The sequence below is a fragment of the Haplochromis burtoni genome, unplaced genomic scaffold, assembly GCF_018398535.1.
Source record: "Haplochromis burtoni strain Fernald_Lab_line unplaced genomic scaffold, NCSU_Asbu1 Contig_347, whole genome shotgun sequence".
Classification (NCBI taxonomy): domain Eukaryota; kingdom Metazoa; phylum Chordata; class Actinopteri; order Cichliformes; family Cichlidae; genus Haplochromis; species Haplochromis burtoni.
In genome coordinates this window covers 282,051-308,998 of record NW_024582708.1, presented here as the reverse complement: position 1 = coordinate 308,998, position 26,948 = coordinate 282,051, and the positions used below count along the sequence as shown (strand labels likewise).

General features: G+C 39.9%; 1 protein-coding gene across 3 annotated transcripts; it reads left to right on the top strand.

Moving 5' to 3' along the window:
- Positions 1-248: 248 nt before the first annotated feature.
- On the top strand, positions 249-22,923 carry pxk (PX domain containing serine/threonine kinase). Of its 3 annotated transcripts, XM_005942780.3 has the most exons (19): positions 251-513; positions 4,632-4,682; positions 5,980-6,027; positions 7,224-7,410; positions 8,836-8,913; positions 9,697-9,770; positions 10,544-10,618; positions 10,898-11,002; positions 11,758-11,859; positions 11,963-12,124; positions 12,346-12,463; positions 12,590-12,668; positions 13,833-13,881; positions 13,975-14,052; positions 15,075-15,161; positions 15,312-15,375; positions 15,607-15,666; positions 17,116-17,144; positions 20,581-20,643. In XM_005942780.3, exons 1-18 carry the CDS (start codon positions 412-414, stop codon positions 17,130-17,132), a joined length of 1,536 nt encoding a protein of 511 aa, XP_005942842.1. In that variant the 5' UTR covers positions 251-411; the 3' UTR covers positions 17,133-17,144; positions 20,581-20,643. The 3 variants fall into 3 exon arrangements, 2 of the variants coding, with proteins under 2 accessions (XP_005942841.1, XP_005942842.1); XM_005942779.3 differs by lacking the exon at positions 17,116-17,144 and having other exon boundaries at positions 249-513; positions 20,581-22,923; XR_006055444.1 differs by having other exon boundaries at positions 250-513; positions 15,607-17,144; positions 20,581-20,650.
- The last annotated feature ends 4,025 nt before the right edge of the window (positions 22,924-26,948 follow it).

Genomic DNA, 26,948 nt, shown 5'->3' with positions numbered 1-26,948 from the left:
GCAAATTTAAAAAAAAAATTGGTTGAATGAATGTGTATATGACTAATAACAAATAAGAATGCTTAAAGAAGAAATGAAAGAAAAAACAAACATAATTGTTTAGATAAATTTTGACCAAAATTTTGTTAGTAATTCTAAGTACACAAAATAACAACTATCATTTGGAAATAGTTTGAGAAACCATTCTCCTCCAAACCAGCAGATGGCGACAAAGCTTCTTTACGGGGTTTCTCGATATCCAATTAAAACGGGGAATCTGCGTGACGTTTGCTCCGAGCTGCGCTTCCTGGTTACGGCATATCCAAGCTAGGCTATCAACTCGCTGGTTGTCTTCTCTCGGGTTTCCGCAGTTCGTCTTCCCCGCGTTGACAGACTGACATCAGATAGGACTTCCACCGCTAACCCTCCAGGATGTCTTTCCTGGAGAAGCCGGCCCCCGGCAGCCTGCTACTAGACGATACAGTGCCCCTGACGGCGATGATCGAAGCCAGCCAGAATCTGCAGTCCCACACGGTAAGTGTTAACCGAAAATCCCCGCCGGTTCACCGCTGACAGCCCGCGGCTTCAACCGTAAAATCGTTGTTAATGTTTCCTCAGCATGACTCACTCATTGGCGCTGCTGTGGCGAAAAATATTAGTTTTCGGGATTTTTTTTCTTACAAGGAGGCGTTTTTAAGTCGATGGCTATGTGGCTAGTTCAATTATCGGACACGCTGGACAAGACTAGTTTCGTTTTAGTGTAGTTTCCCAGACTGTTGCTGTCACTGATTTTCGGTAAGCTTTTCTGCTGATTACAGTGGAGCACTGACACTGGTTGCCCCGCAAGGATCGCTTTCAGAGTCCCCGTTTTTCATTATATACCAAAGTCCTTTAAAATATTTTGCGTTTTTAGATTATTGTTGAAACAGCAACACTTGTTTTTGTTTTTTTGTTCTTAATGGGCTAGTTTAATATTTGGCATGCAGTCACTCTGAGAAAACAACTCAACTATATTCTGTAGTTATTTTTCTTCAGCTGCATATTTTTTAGTGCTGAAAAACAAAAATGTGATTTTTGACAAGTTAACCAGAGCAGATCAAAGTGAGCGTTGGTCTGTGTATATGTAAGCTGATAAAATGTGTGATTATTATTAAGCAACTGCTGAAATCCACAGAAACTGTAAAATCGGATTTTTCATTGGAGTTCGGGGCGGTGTCTGATGGCGTTAAAGGCCAAAGATTTAGAGGCAAAAAGCAATGCCCATGTTACGTTATAGCAAAATGTGCAGCGTTACAATGAGAAGCGTTGGTGAATAAAGTAAACTTGGTGTCGTTGAACTGTCGCGGTTGTCCGATAATGGGTGCATGGCAGCCTGTTTGTTGTTGACAGTCCGGCTGCGATCAGCTGAGCTAGCCAGTTAGCTTAGCACGCTAATGTCAGCACTGTAAAACAGAATCATGTCTTCCACTGAAGGCACTAATACAGCTGGATGTGAGTATTAATCATTAACGTCCTGTTTCCACGTATTTATTTATATCTGTTAATCCACGGGGCTATTGTTTTCCCTCATTCTTCACCCCACAGTGAGAATAAACAAAAATAAGCAGCTCTCTGTGCGTTTAAAGCTATGTTTTGCTCTTTGTGTGATGCCAGAACTGTCACAAGACCTTTCCAGAGTTTCCCAACATGTAAGCAGCTCCAGAATTAATGCAGCTCTGAGAGGACAGGCCTCTGGTTACTGCACTGTGCTCAGGCAATAAAGTACTGCTAGTCATTCTGCTCTATCACCAATTACAAACAGCTGACTACACAGAAACAAACACTGATGGGCTTGAGTCTCTCACAGGGTTTCGTTTACAGTGATGTTTCCAACACTGCATTACAGGAGTGCATGCAATGGGAAGAAGCCATTAGATGCAGGGTTCTGTTTTAATTTAATTATTTAAATCATGTTTATGATGCACATCATAAAGTGTCAGTGTGCACTATGGAGGTTTATGGTCTCATTTGGCAGGTGTTACAGCACCTGACACACTCCAGTCAGTGCAACTGTTGTTGTTTTTTTTACATCTGCTGTTATAGACTCACTCTCTCCACCTCCATTCACTACTCTGAGTGTAATTCAGTAGGGCAAAAAAGAGACAAATCACCTCATAAACAAAGTTTTCACTCTTCTGTGGATATGTGAATAATTTGATTATGGTGAGCTCTTCTGGCAGGTAATGTGCAGGTGAAATTCTAATGTGGTAACAACCTTACCGTAATTCGAAGATTTGGGGAATTTAAAGACTTGCTGTAAAATTTCATAACAGCTGGATAAAATTCTGGGGTGATTAGGCATTATTGGTCTGCGAATACAACAGGCGCAGTGTTGTGTTAACTCCCTTAAAAGGAGTGTATTCATTTTATTGTTATTTTTGGCCATTAGATTAACAAAAATCTAATGGCTAAAAATGCTCATCTGTCATCCCTCTGGATGTCCTCTTTCACTGCATCCACGAATATTCTCCGTGCTCTTCTTTTACTTCAACCTGAGCTGCCCCTCTGGCAGTACCTATTTCTGTCCTTTTTTCTACTCCTGTCCATCCTTGTTCCTCTGTCCCTCTCATTGAAAATCTGAGCATCTTAAACTTTGGTTCCGAAAGCTCTACTTCCTCTCTTTTTCTCAGTGGCTTCATCTCCAAACCACACATCATAGGAGATCTTAAAACCGTCCCTTTCTCTCTTGCTGCTGTCTTTTTGTCACAAATTACCCTTGACACTTATCTTCACCAACTCCACCCTGCTTGCACTCTCTGCTTCACCTCTTGTGTGGATGATAGTAAACTCATCCACCTTCTACTGGCTTTCATTCCTCTTCTCTTTAATGCATACCTCCACCTCTCCAGACTCTCTTTCACCTGCTCCCCCCTCTCACTATAGATCACAGTGTCGTCTGCAAACATCATAGCCCGAATAAATCAAGTCAAGGTCGCTACAATGGTTCAGTGCACAAATTATAATTCAGTGCAGCTGTTGAATAATGAGAAATGTCAGTTTTCTTTTAGGGTATTTCCTCCTTTCATCATCTTACTTCTGCTAATGCGAATGACATGTGTTTGTTTGTTCTTCAACAGTGATCTGAAAACTTACTTTCGTCTTATTTTCGCTTTGGACGAAGATTTGTGATATAATTCAACATCACCTTGTTTTGTTATCCAATATGAGCAACAAAAACGAAAGTGAACGGAAACAGTAAAAAAGTAAAAGTTCAGCCTTTTGAAACGTATCCATGTAATATCTCAGAAAACTAGTATAAACACAATATTTGCTAGGCAAGAACAGGAAGTTCACATTCATCCTGACTGGTTTCTAAGATATACACATTTGGAAGCTGTACACGTCACTGAATATAAAACATTTTATAAAGACATCGACTAAGAAAACACATTTGGTTTTGTAGCAGTTGTGTATAAAAGTCATCGGTCTGGCCACCTCAGTGAACCTCATGTGAGTGACTCTACTTTATGAAACGAAAGGTTTTAAGAAAAGATAAAAAGACAGCAGTTCAAAAGGTGAAAGAGGAGCTGAGTTTAGTGGCCTGAAGCTCCAAAATGTATTAACAAACATCAGCTGGACGGCGGTGATTTTAGGCCTTTAGCTGTTTATGAAGCTGCTCGGCTCACATGATTGATTGCACGATTACAGCAGAAATCGGAACCTCTGAAAGCTTGAAATAGACGGTGAGTGGACTGAGAGGATTAAAGAGGGGAAAATGCAGGGTTTACACGCTCGGTCCTGTTTTCATATTCGCGTCCATCGTTTCTGACGGTCGAGAAAATATTTTGCTCAGCAGCTTCATTGCAAAGATCTGTGACAAGGATGGCATGCGCAGGCAGATCCTCTGATGTGGATCATTTATGTGGAAATGAAACAGAAAGCGGATTCACCCAACATGTGTGAGCTCCTTTAACGGTGCCTTTCCCGCACAGCTGGCCTCGCTGCAAGAGTTGTTTGTTTTGTTGTTCAATTTGTAGTTCAATTTTGTTTTCTTTAAGTGTTTTTATATTCATTTTTATTTACTGTTTACTACATTTGTGCAAGTGAGTGGATTTTAGTAACAGTTTTGATCGTTAAAACATGAAACCTCATTAAAATCATTATCCTGCTTCCAATTTGGCTTTGGTGGAAACTTTTGTTTTTCACATTCACTCTTCACCTGGCCATCCATCTATACTATCCTAACCAATCCCCTCCCTTCCTTCCTTCTTTCCTTCCTTCCAACCAACCTTCACCTTTCCATGCACATCCATCTTTCTTTCCTTATTTTTCCCTTCCTGCCTTCCTCTCTTCCATCTATCCTCCATTCTTTCAATTGTTATTTGTTTTCCATCCATCCACCTCCCTGCCTTGCTTCTTTCTTTTCCTTCCTTCCTTCCTTCCCTCCCCTTTTCCATCTTTCATTCCTTTCTTCCTCCATCTATCATCTATCCATTAATTTTGAATTCTTGCATCCTTCCTTCTTGCTTGCTTTCTTCTTTTTAGTGACTCTAAAAGGTTAAATTTAATCCAAGTGAAACCTTATTCTCAGCTCGGCTTTTTGTTTTAAATTACACAATTACACTATATGATAAAACAATGGGTCTATTTTCTATTTTTTCTCTGTCTCTCAGGAGTACATCATCCGAGTCCAGAGGGGTGTGTCTTTAGACAACAGCTGGCAGGTAAATCTTCTAATAACAACCTCAAATTGGTCACCTGGAGAATCAGTGGCCCAACATCCACAGTAGGCACATACTGTACTACAGCTGCCCTCACAAACGTGTAGATTGCGTTTGCTGTTTCATCCTGGTTTTTATTTGTTTCTGTGCATTTTTTTTCTCTCTGTTTGCTGATGCATCTGTTTTAGTCTTTAGCAGAAAATTGAAATAAAACAAATGTGATTTAGAACAGAAGTAATTGTTGCTATACTCCCCTGCCTGTGTGCTGTCTCCTGATAAACATAAAACATATCAGCACAGTAATGCTGTGAGGAACCTCAAGTCATCTTGGGCCGGATATTTACTTTAACCCATGCCTTAAACAAACTTGTAGGACTGCTGTGTCATGTGTACAAAATTGAAAAAAAAGAAAAACATCCCGTCTCAGAGTGACAAAGAAAACCTCATTTTGCATACGTTTGTTAACTCTAGGCTGAATTGCAGTAATTTTTTATTATCGTGTTCCTTTAAAATCTTCCTGGAAAGCCTCCAGCTGATCCAGAGACTATAAAGAGAGAGCATATTTCTCCCACACTGGCTTCTCTTCTTTGGCTCCCTGTTAAATGTAGATATGAATTTAAAATCCTTCTCACATACGAAGTGTTGACTAATCAGATCCTATATCTCTTAAAGACCTCAAAGTATCTTATTATCCCAGGAGAGCATTTGCATTTGCTCTCAGACTTCTGGTTTGCTTGTGGTTCCTAGAGTATTTAAAAGTAGAATGGGAGGCAGAGCCTTCAGCTAGTAAGGCCCCCTTTCTTTGGAACCCGTTCCTAGTTTTGATTCTTTCTTACTTTCCTTCTGAAAAAGTTGATAGTTTGGCTGGATCAGGTGACCTTGGAGCATCCTTTAGGTACGCTGCTATAGGCTCAGACTGCTGGGGGAACTTCATGTGATGCACCGAACACCTCTTTATACTCCTGATTTGGTTCTTTCTGTGCTACTCTTCTGTCTTCTCTTTCCTGCCCGACTGGATCTACTGAAGCTCTCTTCCTGTTAAAAAGGGAGTTCTAAAAACATCCTTTGTTTATCATTAGTTCAGTTTTCTTTTTATGATTTTAATTCAGAGCTTGCTGGAAATATCCACCCAAAATGTTTTTAGTGTTAAGCTGTGCAACTTGGAGGAACTTTAAAGAAGGCAGGATACATATGCTCACCTCACATTTTGCCTTCAAAGTCAACGTTTAAAGAATCTTAATGACCTGTAACGCTGCAGTCCTGACAGGTGTGTGTGTGTGTGTGTGTGTGTTTGTTGCAGGTGATTCGACGTTACAGTGACTTTGACGTTCTTAACAACAGCCTGATGGTGAGTTCCAGTCACGAACTGCATGACAGCGAATGAAGTATCACTGTGTTTCAGAGACTGACTCGGTATGTAGATCGTTTCATTGACGTTTGAGCAGTTTGAACATTGAATTCGTTATGCTGCTCGCATGAACGTCGTGGAAACGACACACTTGGAGACATCACATAGCTCACAGTAGTCAGCTGTGGAAATGAGCAGCAGTAATATGTGAGAGACTACAAGTGCCTTTAGACACTCATACAGCCACTAAAACAGTGTTGCCCAATCTTCTTCCTGTATGTGAAAGCTCAGAGACGGTTGGTTACGTCCAGTTCAAAACTCTGTTTACATTTGCCTGAAGGCTCGGCTGGTGGTATAAGAGGCCGGCAGTCATCTCTGCACTGATTCATTGTTATTAATGTGCAGCTGAAGTCTTAATTTTAGAAAGTATACAGAGACAAAATGCTACAGGTCTGCAGTCCACAACTACACACAGAGAGGAAATAAAAGCAATGGACAATAGTGGAAGTGCAAACACATACAGTAAGTGGGTTTTATGGATGTAAAATTTACGTTAAATGTTTCTGTAATCTAGTGTTCCTTCATTTTCAAAGAAAGTAGAACAATGCTTAAATCCGGGAAACCACAGTGTGCTCAGTCTGCAAAGCTTCTGCTGATCAGATTATGTTGTGGTTGCTTTTTTGGCTCTGCATATTTCTATGTTGCAATATACAGTGATGCAATACATATAAGAACATGAGCAGCAAATATTGGCACATAGAGGAAGTTTGCATTTCAAAGCTTTCTACCTGACAGGAACATAGACTGAGGAAAAGATCATTTCTATCTAATAATAACACTAAACACTTTATCAGTCAGTTATCATGTCTTCCTGAATGTAACAGTCAGTGGAGCTGGGTTGTATCTGACTGCTGAAGATATGATTGTTACTTGTCTCAGAGTAAAAACATATAATTCCTGGATAACAGGAAGTTAAACGTTTTTCTGCTGAGGCTCTGCATGCTCGTTTCCTCTCCATCGGTCTCACTCTGACCTTGACGTCCCATCAGCCCCCAGTCTTCAGTCAGCATGCAGAAGAACTGTGGAAAACACAGTGACTGTGATTTTCTTTCATGTAGTGTTCCAATATACAGAAAAAACATCTGTTTAAGCCTGTTGATAAAAATATGAATCCTTTTCTCTGTCCTCCTCTTCAGGTGTGCGGCATCACCCTCCCTCTCCCTCCTAAGAAGCTCATTGGAAACATGGACCGGGAGTTCATTGCAGAAAGGCAGAGAGGACTGCAAACTTATCTGGACACAATTACCCAGCATCCTCTGCTTTGCAGCTCCCTCCCAGTCAAGAAGTTTCTGGACCCCAACAACTACTCTGCCAACTACACAGGTTTGCTTGCTCTCCGTTTACTGGATTTCACACACGTCCGTAAGCTTGGCGATTCAGTGGATGTTTGGGACACATTCCTAAATGATCCTGTTAGCCCCCTCCTCTCGAATAAAACGTGAAACGGTTTCAGCTGATTTGATGCCAGAAGATGATTCATGTTTAGCTGTAGACAGAAAACAGCTCGCGAAAGCTCTTTGGCCACCAACAACAAACATGCTACACAGCCTTTATCTCACCTGTTTGATGGTGTTTAGCTGCATATGGTCCCATTAGGACCCAGGGTTAAGCAACAGAACAGAAACAGAAAATAGGACAGTATATAAAAAAAATGAATATTTTATTATTTTGTTTTCATATGCAGGAATGAACTACAAAAGTAATGTTGGTTTCTAAAATGTGACTGATGGGACTTAAAGGTGCAATCATGTCGGTTTGGTTTGGAGATGCATGAAAGGGTCTTGTGACAGATAGATTTTTGTAGTTTTTAACATATTCTGACTTTGGTGCGACAGAGTGACTCAAAAGAGACAAAAAATGAGACATGTTGCTGTTTTTTTTTTGTTGTTGTTTTTTTACTTTAGTCATCATGCAGTTAATGTGATAAGATCAGCAACACACAGTGAGTGAAGCAACATCCGTTACTTTACAATACAGCCGTTCATGATTCATAACGATTGGTTATTTATTGCATATGAAACAATTTTCTGTCATTGTTGATTTCTTTTGAAGATTCAGAAATCATCAGATTCTCTGAGTTCTCCCGCCCAGCGACCACCAGAAAAGCCAGAAACACAAAAACGATAAACCCAAGATGATGTAACGCGTCAGTATCAGCTTAGGGGTCATGCACGTAAAAAACGAATACAAATAATAAAACACATTTAAAGCTTTATGAGCTCCAGTTGGCAGGGTTCATATCAGATTTGTCTTAGTTGTGAGAGTTGTCGTGTCACCTGCTCATCATTCCCACTTTCTGATATACCAGGAAGCAGATGACATTAAACGGACTGTTAGGAGCAACTGTCATGTACAGTATTTGGGCAGCTGTGTCGATGTGGCTGGTGTTTTCACAGTGTGTGTATGATCACTACGGTATGAGGTTCTGGAAACACTGCAGCAGGAACTAAACACTGAATGGCACATCTAGATTGCAATCCTGCAAGATGCAGAACTTTACACAGCTGTAGTTGACATCAAAATTATATACGAGTTCAGAAGTAAAAGGAAGCAAATTTGTCATGGGTCTCTTCCCAGTTTATTTTCTGACTCCTCATATGAAGATTTGTTTGTTTTGGTATATTTCCCACAATGGCTGTAGTCTGAGAACTCATACTTGCAGCTGCTGTGAGCCCATACTCAGAGAGAATGTAATTTAAGGAGACTTTAGTTTCATTAAAGTGTACTGTGTGGCTCTCTTTCTCTCAGAAATTGCCCTGCAGCAGGTCTCCATGTTCTTCAGGTCAGACCCAAAGTGGGAGGTCCTGGAGCCTCTCAGAGACATGGGTAAGTTTAAGTCACATAACATGTTAAAAAGAAATCGGACTGATTCAGTTATAAAACATTAGTGAACAGAGTGCTGTGACTGCAGTGTTTAGAGCGTTGTTTTCCTTTCTAATTAAGATGATCATGGAGGGGTTGGTGGTGTTTGTTCAGACCTTCCATCCAGCTGCTGACATCTGTTATTGTCAATTTATGTTAATCCTCCTACACTTTTTCTTTTAGATTAAAATGCAGTGACTATGGGTTTGTGTCAGCCATTATTTGAATAAATTGAAGTCATTCATTTAATTTATTTTTTGATAAATAGGGAGTAAGCTCAGTGTAATTGAGGACTGACATGTTTCTTTTGTATTTTGTTTTTTTTTTTATTGTTTCGTTTTTCTGTATTTTCACCTGTTTTATTCATTTTTGATTGTACAGCACTACGGTGCACCCTTGTTGTTTTTAAATTGACTTGATCGCTTTAGCCTTTACAGCTGCAAATGTAATTATGAGAAAATGCTAACTGCTAAGAAGCTGGAGGAATTTTAGGGGGTGGCACAGAAGCTAAAAGCGTTGTTCTGCTAACAGTGACCGGCCAAACCAGTCAGTTAAGACTGATGCAACAAAATCTGTGCAGCCTATGAGAGCGTAAAGCTGGATATGAATTCAGTGTTTTATTCGTGAGAGGAAGCCCGTGAAGGTGCCTGCAGTATATTAGACTAAATGTTTGACTCTTATTGACTGAGTTACAGTTAAAGTGAGGCGCTGTTTTCTGTTTGTGTGTTTTTTTTTTTTTTTCTCCAGGCTGGAGGATCAGAAAGAAATATTTTTTAGTCAAAAACAAAGAGCAGACCAAAGAGAGGTACCTGCTGAGCTGGGTGAGTAAAACAGAAAGAATTCCTGTGACAACGAAAAATGATGAGTTAAAAAATATTGATTAAATATAAATGGTGGCTAAATATCATCTTTTGCCAAAAGCCTCTTCACTTCAGACAACTTGAAAGGCTTTGGAGCTCTTGCGGGCTCTTGTTTGATGAGTTATATTGTGGAAGCACTTATCATAAATATTTATTTTAATGGTTAACTGCATGTAAAGCTGCATGTATAGAATTGCCAATCATATCATATGAAAACTGGTTTAAAAGTTTGCTAACTTTACCATAAATTACATTTTAAAAGCTTTTTGGAGAGATGAAGATTGTCACATCTCTCTGTGTTTGTAAGTCTGCTAAGGTGACTTTACAGCTCTTGACTTCTGGAAACTCTGATTTATGACTCGTGAGTTAAATCCTTCATATTTCAGTGTCTCAGCCTCCAAACTGATGGCAAGAATGTCAGAAATGCATTATTCAAATAATCTACATTAGATGGCACATGCTGTAATCACCAAAATATTTTGTTTTATAAGATACTGGCAGAGTTCAGAAGACAGTGCACAGAAACAGTTTTCAAGAGTTTAGCAAAAATATGTGGAAACAAGAAAAACTTTGCTCTTTTACATAAGACTTTTTTGGTAAAAATGTGACTATTAAGTGACGTTTCTTCCCTCAAAAGCTCAGAAGACATCAAATTATTCAATTAAATTAGGTGATGTTATAGTATCACCCAGCAGGGTGGGGTAACACATGTTTTTGTGTGTGTGTGTGTGTAGGTGGACCTGGGTCCTGATAAGTTCCTGTCAGACAAAGACCTGCAGTCAGCCATAAAGCTGTTGACCAGCCTGTCTGTACGTACGCACCACATATTTGTCCAAGAATTAGACAAAGCAATCTGTGACATCAGAGCTAGCTAGTGACGTGATCATGTACCTTAATTTGTTAGATCAATTTAGAAACTGTTCATTCTGATGAATTGTCAACTGACAATCCAGCTAAAGCTAGCCAGCTTTGCACATAAATGGCAAAGTTGACTTCACTATAAATGGTATAACAGACAAACACCTGATCAGAGTTGCATATGTTTCCATTTATAGCCTGTAAGTGATTAGACTCCTCTTCCTCGACAGATCCCATATCTCTGTCCACTGTTGTTCTCTAGCACCAGTGAGTCTTCAGCGCTGCTCATCCGGCCGTTCAGTGAGAAGGGCTCTCTGAGAGACCACATCTGTAAGGTAAACAGTCTGTGTGCTCCAGTCAAACTTTCAGATAGTCAAACAGCATCTGAACCAAAGAGAGGCGCCCTGAAATTTCAGCCTAATTTCATGAGTCACAGTTGATGGAACCACTTATTTCTATATACACGTGGTTTATAGTTTTTTTGCACTATTCACATTTTCCCAGTAAGTCAAACTACAATGTGTAAAACCAACAAAAGACAAAGCACTGCTAGCAGTTATTAAATATTAACAATTATTAACCATAATCCCTCTACCAAAGTCAAAAAATGCAGTTTTGTCAGATTCTGCCTGCATTAAAATTGTGCCGGGAATAACACCTGATTTGCCTCCGCCCTACTCAAGACAACTCCTGTCAGTTGTGCTTAAAGTAGCGTTGGGTCTACTTTTTGCAGAAGCTGTGTCAAGCTCCACGCAACAGGTGAGGGAGGCAGGAAGACGTGGGAACAACATGGAGAAACTGATTTAAACACCCTGAGTAGACTAAACACTCCTAAATGTCTCCCTGTGTGATATGAAGCCATAGCTGAGCAGCATCAGTTGTTAAATTTAAAATAAAACATCGCTGGTGTGCTTTTTACAGAATAACATTCATCATATTGGAACAGATGGGTTGCATTATGGGACTTTTATTGCATGAGGAAGGATTCCTGTATGCGTTGCATTGGTGTGTTTCCTTAAAATAGGCTTGATCAAGCTGTGTTTGTCAAGTTGGTCAAAAGTAGTTCAAACAAAAATCTTCCTTTGTCCAGGTGAAGCCCAGGGAGAGTTACCTGAAGAAGTACTGCAATCCAAAGAAGAGTCAGGGCCTCGAGCTCCCACACATAAAGCTGTACGGCCGACAGATTTTGGAGGTGCAGACACACATATACACACAGAGTCACATATACACACACATATGTATGCACACATACATATATACATACACTGTGTGACTATCTCTGTGTTTATATCCAGGGACTAAAGCTCCTCCATGACGCTGGTATATTTTTTGGTCACCTGCACACGTCTAACGTTCTTGTCGATGACGGCGTGTGTCGACTGATGGACGTGGAGAACGGCATGCTGGGAGTTCCCTCTGCACTGCGACCTGCCTTCACCCAGTTCAGGAAAATTAACGTATGTGCACACACTGACTCAGTTTGGATTAGCCTGATTAGTTGAGGCTAAAATAAGACCTAAACCTAAACACAGAGATTCTTTTTATCATTGATGTAGTTAGTGTGACCTCTGAAATGATTTATTAAGAACTGAGAGACTAAATAAACTGTGTGCCAGATGATCCACAAACTGTTGTTTGAAGGTTTGAGAGACAGAAACTGTTTGTGTGTTTACGGCAGACCACAGAGAGCATTGATGTCTTCTGCTTTGGACATTTACTGTACGAGATGACGTACGGCCGACCGCCAGACAGCGTGCCCATTGAGCAGTACCCCCCTGCCCCCTCCACAGCTGTGGGTCTGTAAATACACACACACACACACACACACACACGCATCCTGTATTTTAATATGTAGAGACCGAATGTCTAAATGGAGCAATTGCAGTTTTATTGTTGCTGATCTTTGATGGTTTATTTTTCAGTGTCGGTGCTGCAGTCCATTCTGTCCACAGAAGCCTGTAAAAGCGGGATGCCAACAGTGTCGGCACTCATGCAGACGCCGTGAGTTCACCTCTTTTTATTTTTTTAAAGTAAAACACAGCTTGAAAGCCCTCGGGGAGACTTTGTTATCCCACAAGTGCACATAGGAGCTTTTTTATTTATTTATTTTTTAAAGTTATGTCTACACAAACCCAAAAAAGGACTGTAAATGCATGTTCTCTCCATCATAGCTGCAGAAATCTGCCAAATGTAAAGATTCACATAAATCAGCAGTTTTTCTGCGGACAGATGACCTTGTTTCAGTTTCTGTAAAATGAGGTTGTCTTACAGTCTTGTTTCCCCACCATCCGCCCAGAGAACCAGGGCCTTCCTTCATCTGGCTTCTTGTCTCTGACTTGTTGACATTGTTAAACTTGTCAAGGGCCAAAGCTGGTATAGTTCTCAGGGTCCTCAAAAGCATGCAAGCCTGCCCTCTTTGGCACTGTGACATTTGCACATGAGTGGGAGAGGACTTTCCAGCTAAATTACTCCTAATTCAGTTACGCTTTTTCTGTGTGAAACAAACCTACAGTGGAGAGGATGAAAAGAACACTTTATAAGGCTCTTATACAGATTGTGTGATACATGGCTTTTAATGCCTTTTATTTATTTATTTTTAGATAATGAGGAATGAGGTAAGCATATGTTCAAATAATCCCTGTGAGACAAAGGTTCAGATGTCAGGCTGCTATAAACACTCAGTTTAAGACTGTTTTTACCTTGACTGCCTGAAGGACTGATGAGCTCATGTAATGGCCACTGTCTGTTTGTCCCGCTTACAACATTTGGATGAGATTAATTTGTGCTGACTGTTTCACCCTCTTTTACTTCTCAGTAGATTTTAATATCATTAGTTTTTGCAATACAACCAACTAGTGACAACAAAGTGTTGTGCTGTGTTTTTGTACTTCACACATTACAATAGCCTCTGAATAGTCAGGGATTGTGAACTGGGTGAGCTACTGCATCACTGACATTCCGGTTCTGCTCCTGGCTCTGTATGATGTCAGTGAGAGGAGGACATCCTCATGTGGCTGCATCGGGTATACAGCTTTGTCTGTGAGAGCTAAAGCCTCAGCCACTGCCTGTTCAATTTTGTGTTTATGAGCGGCAGACAGTCACATAGAAGCTGAATAAAGAGAAGTGTAAGGTTTATTTTTCTGAGCCAAAGTTTTTGTTTTCCAGGCTTTTCAGCGATGTCCAGCTTCAACGTTCAGAAAAGCTCCAGATTAAGGTGAGAGGTTTAGTTTGACGTTATTGCTGTGAGTTTGTTCAACAACAAAGATGAAGAATAAAAATAAATAATATCTTAAATATCCTCCTCCAGGTCCCCGGCAGGCTGAAGGAAGCACTGAAAGCAGCAAAGGAGAGCCTGGAGAAAAGGCTGCTAGAGGAGCAGAGACTGGTGGGTCAACATTCTTCTGTCCTCCCACAGTACTTGAGCAATAATTTTTCTGCATTGCTGTTTGTTTCTTTTTCTTTCTTTTTTTTACTTTTGCGGTTTAGCTCAGGCTTAATGCTCCACAGATCACTGTATTTCCCATAATCCTTGATAATGTAGGTAGAATATTTCCAAGTCTGTCCAATCTGTCGGTAAACACAAAAAGAGGAAGTTTTAAGCTTAAGACAGCAACTTTGTAGAAACTTGCCTTGATTTGATTAACACAGACTGTTACGGGAACAAAGACTCTGTATTTTCCCCCACTTGCATTAAAAGCACACAGGAAAGTATGACCAGTATGAGTAAGAGGAAAGATTTAAGAGAGACCTGAAAAAGTGTGAATATGTTCTTGATCAGTTTGGTCACAGTCATCCAGGCTGGATTTCACCAGAAGAGAAGAACATGGGGTAAAAAGCTGTGTGAGCAGCATTGTTGGTAAAGTTCAGCTAGTAGGCTGACATGTTGTGACATGAATCATACACCTGGTGTCTCTTAAATCACTGTAAACATTTTGGACTGTCTGTGTGAAACAAATAAGGTGAAATCAGTTTATGGCTATAGACTGTATATTAAAGATGGTTGCGGCTTACAGATGCTTTAATGTCTCAAACCTGCACTATTTCTAACAGCCAGCAGGGGGGAATCTTTTTTTTTCCTGATGAGTTTATAGAGTCGCTGGCTTCAAGTCTAAATGAACACAAGTTGATGTTCAAATGCTTGAGGCTTCTAAGGTTTTGCCAGTGGATGATGTAATGTTGGCTATGTCCATCTATTATATACAGTCAAGACTCAAAACTCTCGGGTGACCCAGAAAAACAAATTTATTCTGGTGTTATTTGCTTAATTTCTTCAAGAATATTCAGCGTCAGAAATACAGGATACACAGAACTACGAGCACGTCTAAGTGCAGTGTTACAGGGTGGCCAGTTTTTATGAGAAATTTCCTGATGTTGAAAATAACTTTCTGTATGACTGTCTGATTGCAGCTGCACCAACACAGGAGGTTGACCAGAGCTCAGTCTCATCACTGCTCAGAGGAGGAGAAGAAGAAGAGAAAGATCCTGGCGAGGAAGGTCAGCACGCACCAGCAGCTCTAATTAAAGTTTAACACTTCCTCTGTGATGAAAACGGGTTGTTTTCTGTTTGAAGTGAAATACATTTGATATACACAGTCTACAGATCGTTCCAGAATTAAACACACAGCTATGTTTTTATCTTTGCAGAAGTCCAGACATTCAGCTTATGAAAATGAAGAAGATGTCTCGGTCCGAAATAACAATAACTCTGGTAGGTCACTGCTGTTAGAGGCATTTCTTGGCACACGAGCGCCGCCGCCATCTGTCAATGAGATCAGGAATTTAGGACAGAGTATGTGAGGCTGGCTGTGATGGCACATGCAGCTTTCATCTGTTACTGTTAAAAAGACCATCTAACCTCTAACATGCCAGGAGATGTTAAAGTTTAAGGGTCACTCTCAAGTTAAAGATGATTAAAGGGGTTTCTTTGTCCCGTCTTCAGGTTCTGGAGCTAGTTCCCCGCCCACATGCCCCTCCTCCCCCACTCCCCCATCAACCACAGGTACGTCGGTCAGACTGTCTTTACAGCTGTCACTTTAACTGCCTGCTTTTCTCCCGCCTGTCTCTTTGTTTTGGACATTGTCAGACAGACTGTGTCGGGCCCCCCTGTGACGAGAACCTGCCAGGGCTGTGCTGTGACTCACATCAATAACAGTTTTCATCTGAAATTTGCGTGTTTGATTATAAAGACTAATCATTAACTTGAAATGTCTGTCTCTGTCTCTTCACCTCTTCTCTCATCGTGTGGTTTTCAGGCAGGTATCTGTCTCTGCAGTAGTAGTACATCTTATTGACTTTGTTTTGTCTCTAGGTAGGTGAATGCAGGGTGGGAAACCTGGATGTTTCATTTCATATTTTAAACTTTAAATCTGCCAAAATTTTGTATTTTTCTTACTGTTTAAAAAAAGAAAAATCTACGTGCTGTGTGTCGGTCCATCCCCAGTGGTATGAAACATTGATGTAGCCACAGTTTCATCATCTGAAAACTGAACCACAAGCTTCTGGGATGGTCTGTTTCACACAAACGGCACCAGCAACACACACAATGAAGAGGGTTAGTTTATAATGACTTGAAATAAGTTCAGCAGAAGCTGATCTGCTATAACTTCCTGTGTCAGAGCACCTGTCAGTCAACACAGCCACGCCTAAAACTCTGTTATCAAGGTGGTTAAGCTTTTCATCCATCCATTCTCTTGCGCTTATCCTTAATATAAGATAAGCTATAAAATATATTTATCCCACTCAGATAGGAAGAAGGGAACTGTCCGAAACCAAAGCTGTATTCTGTACTGTGGGGATCGGAGCAGTTTCAAGCAGCATCTAGAGGACCTGCAGGTGTTTTCTTACCCTTCAATCTTACTGCAGATGGACATCTTGAAAAAAAGCTTTATAGACATAGTGTAATTTAAACAATTTTTTTTGTTTTAGTATTTTACTGTAGTTTTAATACTTCAGCCTCGTTTGAAAGAAAATGGGATGGACAGGCAGACAAAAGAAAACCATAATACCGTCAAACACTTTGAGGAAGTTTCTTTAATTTTGGTACAAACCACAGACTGTATTCAGAAGATGGACATAACCTTTGTGGTATTCTCCATTTCTAAACTTGGCACACAGATTGTGCTTTTTTTTTTTTTACTTAATACCAAAGCGCTGGCGCTTTATGCCATCTAGATTTCTCTGCAATATATTTAATCTAAACTTGGTTCAAGACATACATCTGTAAACTGTACATCATATAGAGCAGCAAGAAAAATATAAAATGTCACCAGCTTACAAAACCTGCTGACACAAAGTCAACACCAGCTTCCTTCCCTGCTGTTAGTGTCTCCTCTCTGCTTTCCTCTCCCTTCTCCTCGTCCTGGTGATACTGTGTAAATGCTGATTGGTCCACTGAACAGATAACTGTCATCTCCTTCTCTCTCTCCTTCCTGTGCTGTCTCCACTGTAGAGCATGCTCCATTCTGACCGTGTCTTTGGGTAAAGTAAAAGATTCTGATGTCAATGATGATGAAGGTCTCCAGTGGTTTTTTTTTTTTGGTTTTTTTTTCTTTTTTAAAGCTGTTGTATACCCCAGTTCCTCGTTATAAGACCTGGTCACATTTATGAAGGCCGCTAATGAAGGAAAGAGATTGATTTAAACTGTTTGGTCTATTTGTAATCAGACTTTTATACTCATGTCCATTAATCCTTTATCTTTTTTTTTTTACGCTGTCAAATAGTCTTTGATTCAGAAACATCAGCAACGTTTGATCATTTCAAACCAAACTGCCAAACTGAGTTTATGTAATCACTGTGTCTTATTGGCTAATCTTGCTCTCATAGGTTTGAGTCCTGAAATGAAGAATGAAAGAACTTGTTAATGGGGGTGTACGCACATCTTTAAAAAAACAAAAAAAAAACTCACAATCTGCAATGATTTCCAAACATCACAGGCGGTCAAACTCCTTCTTGACTTAGACCGGCTGTTTTCATTGGAGATTGTGATTGGTCAGCTTTGCCTGGTCAGTCTGTTAGAGCACGTCTGTCTGTCTGTCTGTTTGTTTTGTCTGATGGTTATTTGGTTAGGGTGAGGTGACACTTTTTTTTCTTTTTTCCATCATCATCATTCCAACACTTTGTGAGGTGGTATTAGTTGAATTTTCTCTGTGCCATTAGCTGTGAAATGTCTTTTCATTTTACCCCCATAGCTTTTCCTCCCTGCCTTACACAGCTCTTCTGCAGATCACAAAAAACTATCATTTTATTCAAGGTTTTTCTGTATCTTTTGTTTTTATTTTTTATTTTTATTACATATTCAGATAATTCTTTGTCCACAGCAATCTTAAAGAAACTAACTTTTGGATTAAATGGGTGTTTTTAATATGCATATATACGGTAACTGGCCAAAACCTCTTTCTTTAGGCCCAGCAATAAAAACATCTCATCAGTTTTATTTAAACCAAGTAAATAACTGTTCAGAGGGGCTTGAGGTTTCTCCAAACCACAGACGGTCTGAAAGGTCAAGTCAGTGCTGAAGACCCTTAAACCTGTCAAGGCCAGCAGGTGGCGATTTGTATGGTTGCAAAAAAAAAAAAGGGCAGCTGTATGGATGTATACGGGGAAAATGGCTATTTGTTGAGGAGTTAATGGGTTCAATTGGTAGTCTCGGGTCATACTGAATAAAACATGAAGTCCATTTTGTAAATTGTGATGATCATAATAGTCAGAAAGAACCATCATCTTCCTTTACTTGTCACCTCTGGCTTCTAAACACCAAAATGAATGAGAATCAGCTCAAGCCTTCGTAACCAGACTAAAACAATGGGTGCCACTGTGGCAGCATGGTTTTAATTATTATTTTTTTTAAATTTTTAGTATTATTATTGTTGTTGTTGTTGTGTTTTTTTTTTGTTTTTTTTATTTTATTTATTTTTTATAATACTGTTTATTGTACAAACTTGTTGTCAGTTGGTCAGACGCAGTCTGTAGGAGGTGGCATTGTCAGTGATGACAGGTGTCATTGAAACTGATGTAAACTGTATGATTTTGTGATCAATTTTAAAAAAACAAACAAACAACTTAACTTTAAACATTCCAGCTCATTACAGTAACAAACCTTTACAAAACCTAATAACTGAAACAATGTGACACTTAAATCGGGTGCACAACATGTGGTCACAGATTTCAGTTCAAATTTGTCGATTTAACCGTGAAATGTGGTCTCACTGAGAGTGTAGCTGTGGACGTTAACAGAAGAGTCATCTGAATATTACATGAAAAATCCCTGAAGGTCACTGTGGTTGCCAAACGTAATGAAAGTGATCTTGTCACACAGCTATCCTGGAGAAAAATCAGTCGCCACAAAAGGTTCTGCACTCGCTAAATTATTACAGTTGGATTTTTATGTTTAAAAAAATCATCAATCATCCTCAAACACCCTGAGTGCACAGAACGGTTTCTCCAGGTCGGCTGCCATCTGTCAGACTGATGGATGTCCTTTCATTATGTCACGGATTATTCACTGTGGAGTTGGCGAACTCCAGTCGCGGCTATTGGCCTCCGCTTTACCCACATGTTAACGCTTCCCAGCATTTTGCTTCTTTGCCTGTAATCCCTGACTTTCACGGAGCTTGGGGATGCAGAATGGCGCAGCTGTAAGAGGCGTAACGGGTTTGAGTTCAATTCACCATCAGTTCAATGTTCAGGAAACAAAGGAATATGAGGCCAAAAAGTCCCAGAATGCACTGCTGTAAGAGTCATCCAATCAGAGAGAGCTTGGAATTCTGTTGCTGTGGATGAAGTTGGAGGTTCTGGAACTTCAGCTGAACATTCTAGAACTCTGATTTCATTCTGATAGAAGCTGGTACTGAAGTTCGTGAGTGCTGCTCTAATTGGAGCCGTTTGTATAGAGAAAAGGACAAAAGAGACCGCACTAACTACATGTGTATTAATTTTAAGAACCACTAGACTGTGTTTCTCACAAGTATTTGGAGAAAACATGTCCGAGTAGTGTCAGGAATTGAGAGTTGTTCCATTGAAATTGATGATGGATTGAGTTCAGCCTGGTCATAGTGATATTTGAGATTGCTGCTTTCACAAAGATAAAGTCTCTCTGGAAACAGCGCCCATCTTTTCTTTAGACACATAAAATATCATCAAGACAATATCTAAATAAAGTACATAAAATGCATTTATGTGATAGAAGTTATGTATTAACGGGTATAAATTAGAGCTGTGAGGCATGTGTTCCATTTGTGACACATAGGTATGTATATTTTAGATTCAGTGCAGAGATTAATTCTTCCTAGTGATGTCTTTTGTAATCACACACTTAGAAAGACCTAAATTATGCTTCAAAGGTGGCAACGATTATAAAAGGTTTCCTTAAGTATCAAACTAATCCAATGATTCATGGATAAACTTTAAAGAGAAACTAATAACCAAAATGTGAACAGATACAGGCCAGTTAAGTGACCATAAATATCAAAAATCCCTTTGGTACTAAACATTTGTCCCAGTTTACAAAAAAAATAAATACATTTGTACCTCCAGATGACTCAATTGAAAATTTTCTTTTGCTTATTAGAAATTAGCAAAATGACTATAAATTATCAAATGAGTACAAAGTCGTGGATACCCAAACTTCAGTCTTACTGTGTTTCTTTGTGGAACTGGTTTACTTTCTGCCAGTGTTAAGTGTCTCCATTAAAACTGACAGTGGGCAGGTTAGTGTTCATGTGGAAATAATTAGGTGAAACATGATCATCCTTGTTTAGCGTTCCAAGTTCTTTTAGATCCATAAAGTTTTCCAGGTTACTTCAGATCAGAACCAGATTCCAGAGCATCTTTGTGCAATCAGCTGCAGAGGAATATTCCCTGAAACCTTTGTTTTTCCTCTAACACTTCCTCCTGTTTATGCTTGTCTCGTACCCAGGATCCCACACTGCTCCTGCCCCTCCACCTCCTCCACCGCCACCTCCTCCCCCCTTACAGGACTCATCCTCCTGTCCTCCTCCTCCTCTGTCCTCCTCTAATGGAGCGGGAGGAGGCCGTGCCGCCTTGCTGAGCTCCATCCAGACCTTCAGTAAGGGCAAACTGAAGAAAGCCGATACCATCGACCACAGCAAACCCATCGTCTGACCACGTCCACTGACACAATCTGTCCTCAATATGGCAACATGACCGACACACCAGTTCTGCACTGTGGTGAAGGCCCTCCCCCAAGATGTGAAAAAATCACTAACGAAAGATCCAAGTACAGTTTTTGTTTTTATTGCTGTTTCTGCTTTTTCCCCCCCTCCTGCTTTTTTTAACTTTTAATGTATTGCTGTGGTTGGAGAGACTCGAGGACAGGTCGGGTAAAATGGCGACCCCTGTTTGCCCTTTGAAACATGCTGGACAATCTTAGGCACCTTAAGGTTTTGTCTTTTCTGGTTACTTTGTCCTTAAAAGACAGACAACGGATAAAAACCGGGAAACTGAATCGGGTGAGCTTTTCTTCTGGCTGATCTGCGGACAGCCAGCTGGCTTAATTTTTGTTCTTTGTGCTTGTAAAAGTAGCACTTAAAAATGTGTGAGAAGAAATTGTGGAGCAACCATGGATTCCTGCCCCCTGCTCGATGGTGAAGTTGCATTTTGTGGATATAGGACTCTTAATTTCAGTACTTCGATGGTGTCAGAGTGCTTCACCAGTCCTGAGTATGGAGTAGACCAAACTTTCCTTTTAAATCATCTCTGAACAGATGATTCAGGCTGAGGCCAGTTTCCTCACAACTGAGCTGCAAAACACACCTACATGTCGTCTCTGTCTGTAATTAACTCATCGTCATGCCGTGTATTGAATTAAAACAAAATACCAATGCAGTGCATTGTGTTCAAGAAAAAGTCAACTTCCTGGTTTGAGAGTTTGAAAGCAGAAAAAAAGTTTATTTGCTTCTTATTGATCTGCAGATATTTTTCAGTTGAGTATCAAACATCACATTGAAATTACAGACAGACAGAAATGACTGGAGAGCAAAAGTGTTTATTGCAGCACAAAAACAGTGGAGGTTTAACCGGCGCTCTGCTCATTGGTCTGTTTCTCTGCATTGCATTTCCCCCAGTTGTCTCCACAGTTCTTCAGACTGTACCCTCTCTCTCACGAGCTCTATAAGCATGAAACAATCCCAGTTTAGATTGATTCTGAACATATTTATCTCCTTTTTCCCCCCCTTCTTTTGGACCAAACGGGCGCAATATTTTGCACGAGGCAGAGCACAAAACGAAGAGCAGCTAAATGAATAGGAAGCTACAAACTACACTACGTGTCTTTTCATCCAGCTGTTTGTTTGTGCACACTTATTTGATGATGGCATGAGGGGGCAATGAGAGGTTTAGGAGAAATAACCCCCCAAGAAATAAGAGGTGGGAAAAGTATAATGGAGGGAGATGTGATGTACAGTGTTTAATAAATTTATTAGACCACCTGTTATAAAAGAAAAACCATTAGATCAGAGCTATATCATTATTTATGAGGCAAACTGAATTCATCTTTTTAAAGCCAAATGTGAGCCGGCGCTCTGGAGTGCTGTGAGTGGAAGTCAGAAATAAATCAATCAACATTCAACCACAAGCTTTTCTGTTCAGAAATACAAGATGGCATCTTAATCAAAATATATCATGCTTTAATTTTGTTCTTGTAAAACAGTAAATTTCCAAATTCATGGATAACAAAAACAAGTATTATTATTATTTTTCTTTTTATTATTAGAAATATTGTGATTCAAAAACTTGCACATTCTGCTACAGAAATGAATAAAAGAACAAATTTGTTAATTACCAATACTGATTACTTATGCAGCTGTGGCATAAACCTTATGCTGGGAGGTGGACTAATAAATTTAGGCGCTGTGCGTGAAGCAAGTAACATCTGTGTGAGGAAATAAGGTGTGATTGTGTGCATCCCAGCTCCTTTCACTCACAGTTGATGAAAACAGTTTCCCAGAATTCTCCTTAGCTCTGCACTACAGTTGGATTAAAGGGAAATGAACAATAACATTAATGTTCTCACCTGGTATCCTCACAGTCTCTCATTTTAGTGCAGCATGAATTTAAAATTAGCCGCCTGCTGTTGAAGTTTATCGTACATCATTGCGTCTGTACTGCCCCGCATCAGAGCAACTTGGATGCACAGCGACGAGCAGCTCGGCTTCTGATTGTGTGCAGGGTCTTAAATTAATCTCGCATCACATTTTCTCCTGACCTAAAGTAAATCCTCAATTTTTTATTTTTTTTTTTACCTAATTTTATTTTGGTCCATCAGTCTCTTCACGTCACTGACCAGAGTCCAGATCATTTCTAATAATCCTTCCATTCACAAGTAAACTACAGATAATGCGTTGACATCAACATTACAACATTACATGTACTTCTGGGAATAGTTAACCTAATGCCACAAACTATGGAAGTTTGATTGAACCAAGGCTTTAGATATGTAACCGGCTCATTATTGACCTGAGTGTATTTGGGAAGATTATTCTTGCTCATATAACTGTTTCTTTCCAAGCATGCAGTGCTGTGTAACATTAAACACAAATAACATTCAGCACTAAAGTTTTGTGGATGAAGTGCAGCCCCATAGAGCTCAGCTCGCCTTCAGGATTAACTTCAGACCCTGATATCTGATTTTGATTCTTTAACATTTGTTTTTTCCTCTGTTTTAATGTTTGTGTCCAGACTTTTGTTTGTTTTTATTGTGCCATACCCATTTGGGTGATAGTGCCTAAAGAAATCTGAATGTTTTTTTTGTTATTGTACATGACAGTATGTCACATGGAGCTCATCGGTTTGTGTATGGTAGTATGCCAACGCTTCAGCATGTGGCTTAGACTGGTTAGCAATTAACAATAGTCCACGTGTCTGTATAATTATTAAGCATTACTGAGTCATGATGTTATCAGATTATTTGTTCTTTCTGACAGCAGAAAACCCAAAAATATTCAGTCTGCAGTGAAAGAAAGCATTTCAGAGCAGATAATGCTGACTCACTACTTTTCAAAATTCTTGACCGATAGGTTCTGTGCTTTAGATCCATTTCTGTCCAATCATCATGAAGGTCATCAGCTTTTTTTAAGTCTAAGTCTGCTGATGATACAAAACAAAAAATTTTGCATATTTGATTCAAAAGAGGCAGACGGACTGGCCCTGTGCGGAGTTAAACTAACAGGGCTACAACCTGATTTCAATTTACTGGACAGATTTGTGGTAAAACCTTGTAAATCTGCAACAGAAAACACAACAGGTGAATAATTATGCCTTTAAATTACGTGCAACGTTTACAGCTGTCACCACAGGGCAGACAGGACCCACTGTGTGCGACAAACTGTGGCCACCTGTGGTGATTTATTCCTGATCACCCAACTTGTGTGCTGAAGTGTTGGTGGCTGAATCTGGAGCTCAGGTGAATCCTGTAACCTAAAGACTCTTTAAAAACCAAGTTTTTAGCCCTTCGATGACAGCTCAATGCTCAAATAATTTGCTTTCATCATTCAGTGCAATCAGCCCAATGTGAATGCTCATTACATTTAACCAGAATGTGTCTCTGCAGCACTTTAGAGGGGTGGAAGCCCGGTCCACAGGGATGTTTGTTAATAAAAATAATCCAAGGCAGCGAATTCTCTCTAATCTCCTGAGGAGTGTATTAATGCAGCTGCAAAAGGACCCCCTCATCATCAGCAAACGTGAAATGGATTTGGCATCCCTGCTGTGATAAATAATACTTGTATCAAATGAATAAACATTTGGGGAAAAAAAACAGTTTCCTGTTTATTTCCACATGTTTGTTACAGTTGTGATGAACAGTTGAAGATGGAAAAGGCATGATGTGACATCTTATATGGAAGCTTATCAACAAGTTGAAAGGTTTGCTCAGGGAGGGATTCTTACAGGAAACTAAAAGATAAGTGATGAGGTTGCAAAGGTGGAAGCATAAAGAGTAGTGATGTAGCCAAAGCTGCCTGACTAAGAAGAGTTCCCTGAACACAGAGGAAGGGTAGGTTTTATAGAGGATCAACTCAGCGCACGTGTCTCCAACTGACCTGAATGTTTGGCCCTTCCCATCTGCTTCTGTTTGGAAATAAACTGATGAGGTAGGTAAGCAGACCATAACATTGCTAAAAACCCAATATTACTTGGCCCTGCATATAAAATGTATGAATATATAATATTTTTCTTGTTTGAGTCCAGGAAAGTAATATGACTCCCTCTTTAGTGTCCAGAGCCTTTACTCAGGGGCTCTGCCCACATCATGAAAAGTGGCAAGAGCGAGACAAGAAGAATAAAGAAGTCTTGGCAACAGGCATAGACCAAAATGAGGCATCCATCCCTCCGTGACACTGACACAGCTACATCATCAACTGTTTTGTTATAGCTATGTTATAACTATTAACTCACCTTTTTAATTTAGCTTTTACTTAGCGTTTATTTATTTTATGCTTATTTATTCTATCCTGTTATTTTATTATTAATTTAGGCTTTACCTAATATTTATTGATTTTATTCTTATTCATTTTTTTAATCTTCTTACTCTTTATATGTATATTTATATTGTATCCCGTTCTTATTTATTTTATCATTTTACCCTGTATATAGCCTATTGTGGCATATCTCCAGTGTTTCCTCAGAGGGGGCTCTCTGCACCGGGGCTGTGATCGACCGTGGCTGCTGGGTCTCTGGGGGTCCTCTCAGCCTGGCTGGGGGGCTCCTTTGCCTCCCTCCTGCTGTGTGCCCAGCCTGGAGGCTGCGGTCTGTGACCGGCTCCCGGTGCAGACGGCTCCCTGTTATAGTGTTTCCTCACTTGGCTCATGTGAACCCAGCCCAATTTTTACTCTTTTTACTCATTTATGTTAATGAGAGTGTGGGGAGTGAGTTGGAGGGTGGGGTGGGCTGCTTTTAAAATGGTAAAATGGCCTGTATTTATATAGCGCTTTTACTAGTCCCTAAGGACCCCAAAGCGCTTTACATATCCAGTCATCCACCCATTCACGCACACATTCACACACTGGTGATGGCAAGCTACATTGTAGCCACAGCCACCCTGGGGCGCACTGACAGAGGCGAGGCTGCCGGACACTGGCGCCACCGGGCCCTCTGACCACCACCAGTAGGCAACGGGTGAAGTGTCTTGCCCAAGGACACAACGACCAAGACTGTCCAAGCCGGGGCTCGAACCGGCAACCTTCCGATTTTAACTATGTAAAGCACTTTGTGCTACATTTTTTGTATGAAAAGTGCTTTATAAATAAAGATTGATTGATTGAACTCTATTTTGTGGTCTCAGGTGTAACAGTGTTAATTGCATCTTTTATATTTATGGTCACTTTTAATTTAATTCACATCGTGACACAATGTTCAAGGTGAAATGAACTCAAGGTTGGATTATTTTAATGTTTGAATTAAAAGTTGTTTAAAGCATCTTCCTCCTACCTCCTACCTTGTATATCCCAGGTTTGGCCACACCTCTTCTATATATGAAGCTAAAAAGACTTGTGCAAAGCATACACCTTTGCATCTCTTAGTTATAGCCTCCTGTCTCCTCTCAGCACAGAAATTAGCACTGAGACTGATTTTGATGTTTGAGGACCGGCAACATCAAATAAATATGCACATATATATGACTTCTATTTGCTATTACGTGATATGTGTGTGACAAATAAACGGATCTTGAATCTTAAAACAAGCACTAATTTGATAAATACCAGTAAAGTTAACCTTCAATATATAATCATATATGTCATACATAATCGTACAATCATACATAATGTGTGTGTGTGTTATAAATGTTCAACTCATGTTTTCACTCATTTTCTATGATGATATCTGGTAAACTGACAGTACCGTTAGAGCTTGATCGGAATGAGGATTGGAAACATATTTCTTAATGTATATGAAAAAGTTTGGAAATTAAACTTGCAGTCAAACATAATACAAAAACAAAAATTCTATTGTGGCATACTAGAAAAATAACCCCCCCCACACACACACATAAAGTGCCATTTTCCATTGCCAACTTGAATATGTGTTGCATATGAAATAATGTCAAAGTGCACAGATTAAATTAAAAAAAAATGAATGAAAAAGTAGTGAATCACACTATTTATGTATTTATTTATCTATGTATGTTTTGCCGTATTGGTCTTCCATATTGACGCCTGCGCGGCTCCGTGTCCTTGGATATTTCAACCCCCATTTTCTACTCTCCCGCCTCCTTATTTGTTTGACCACTGTGATTGGCTGTTCGAAATGACACGTTCCAATCAACCTATG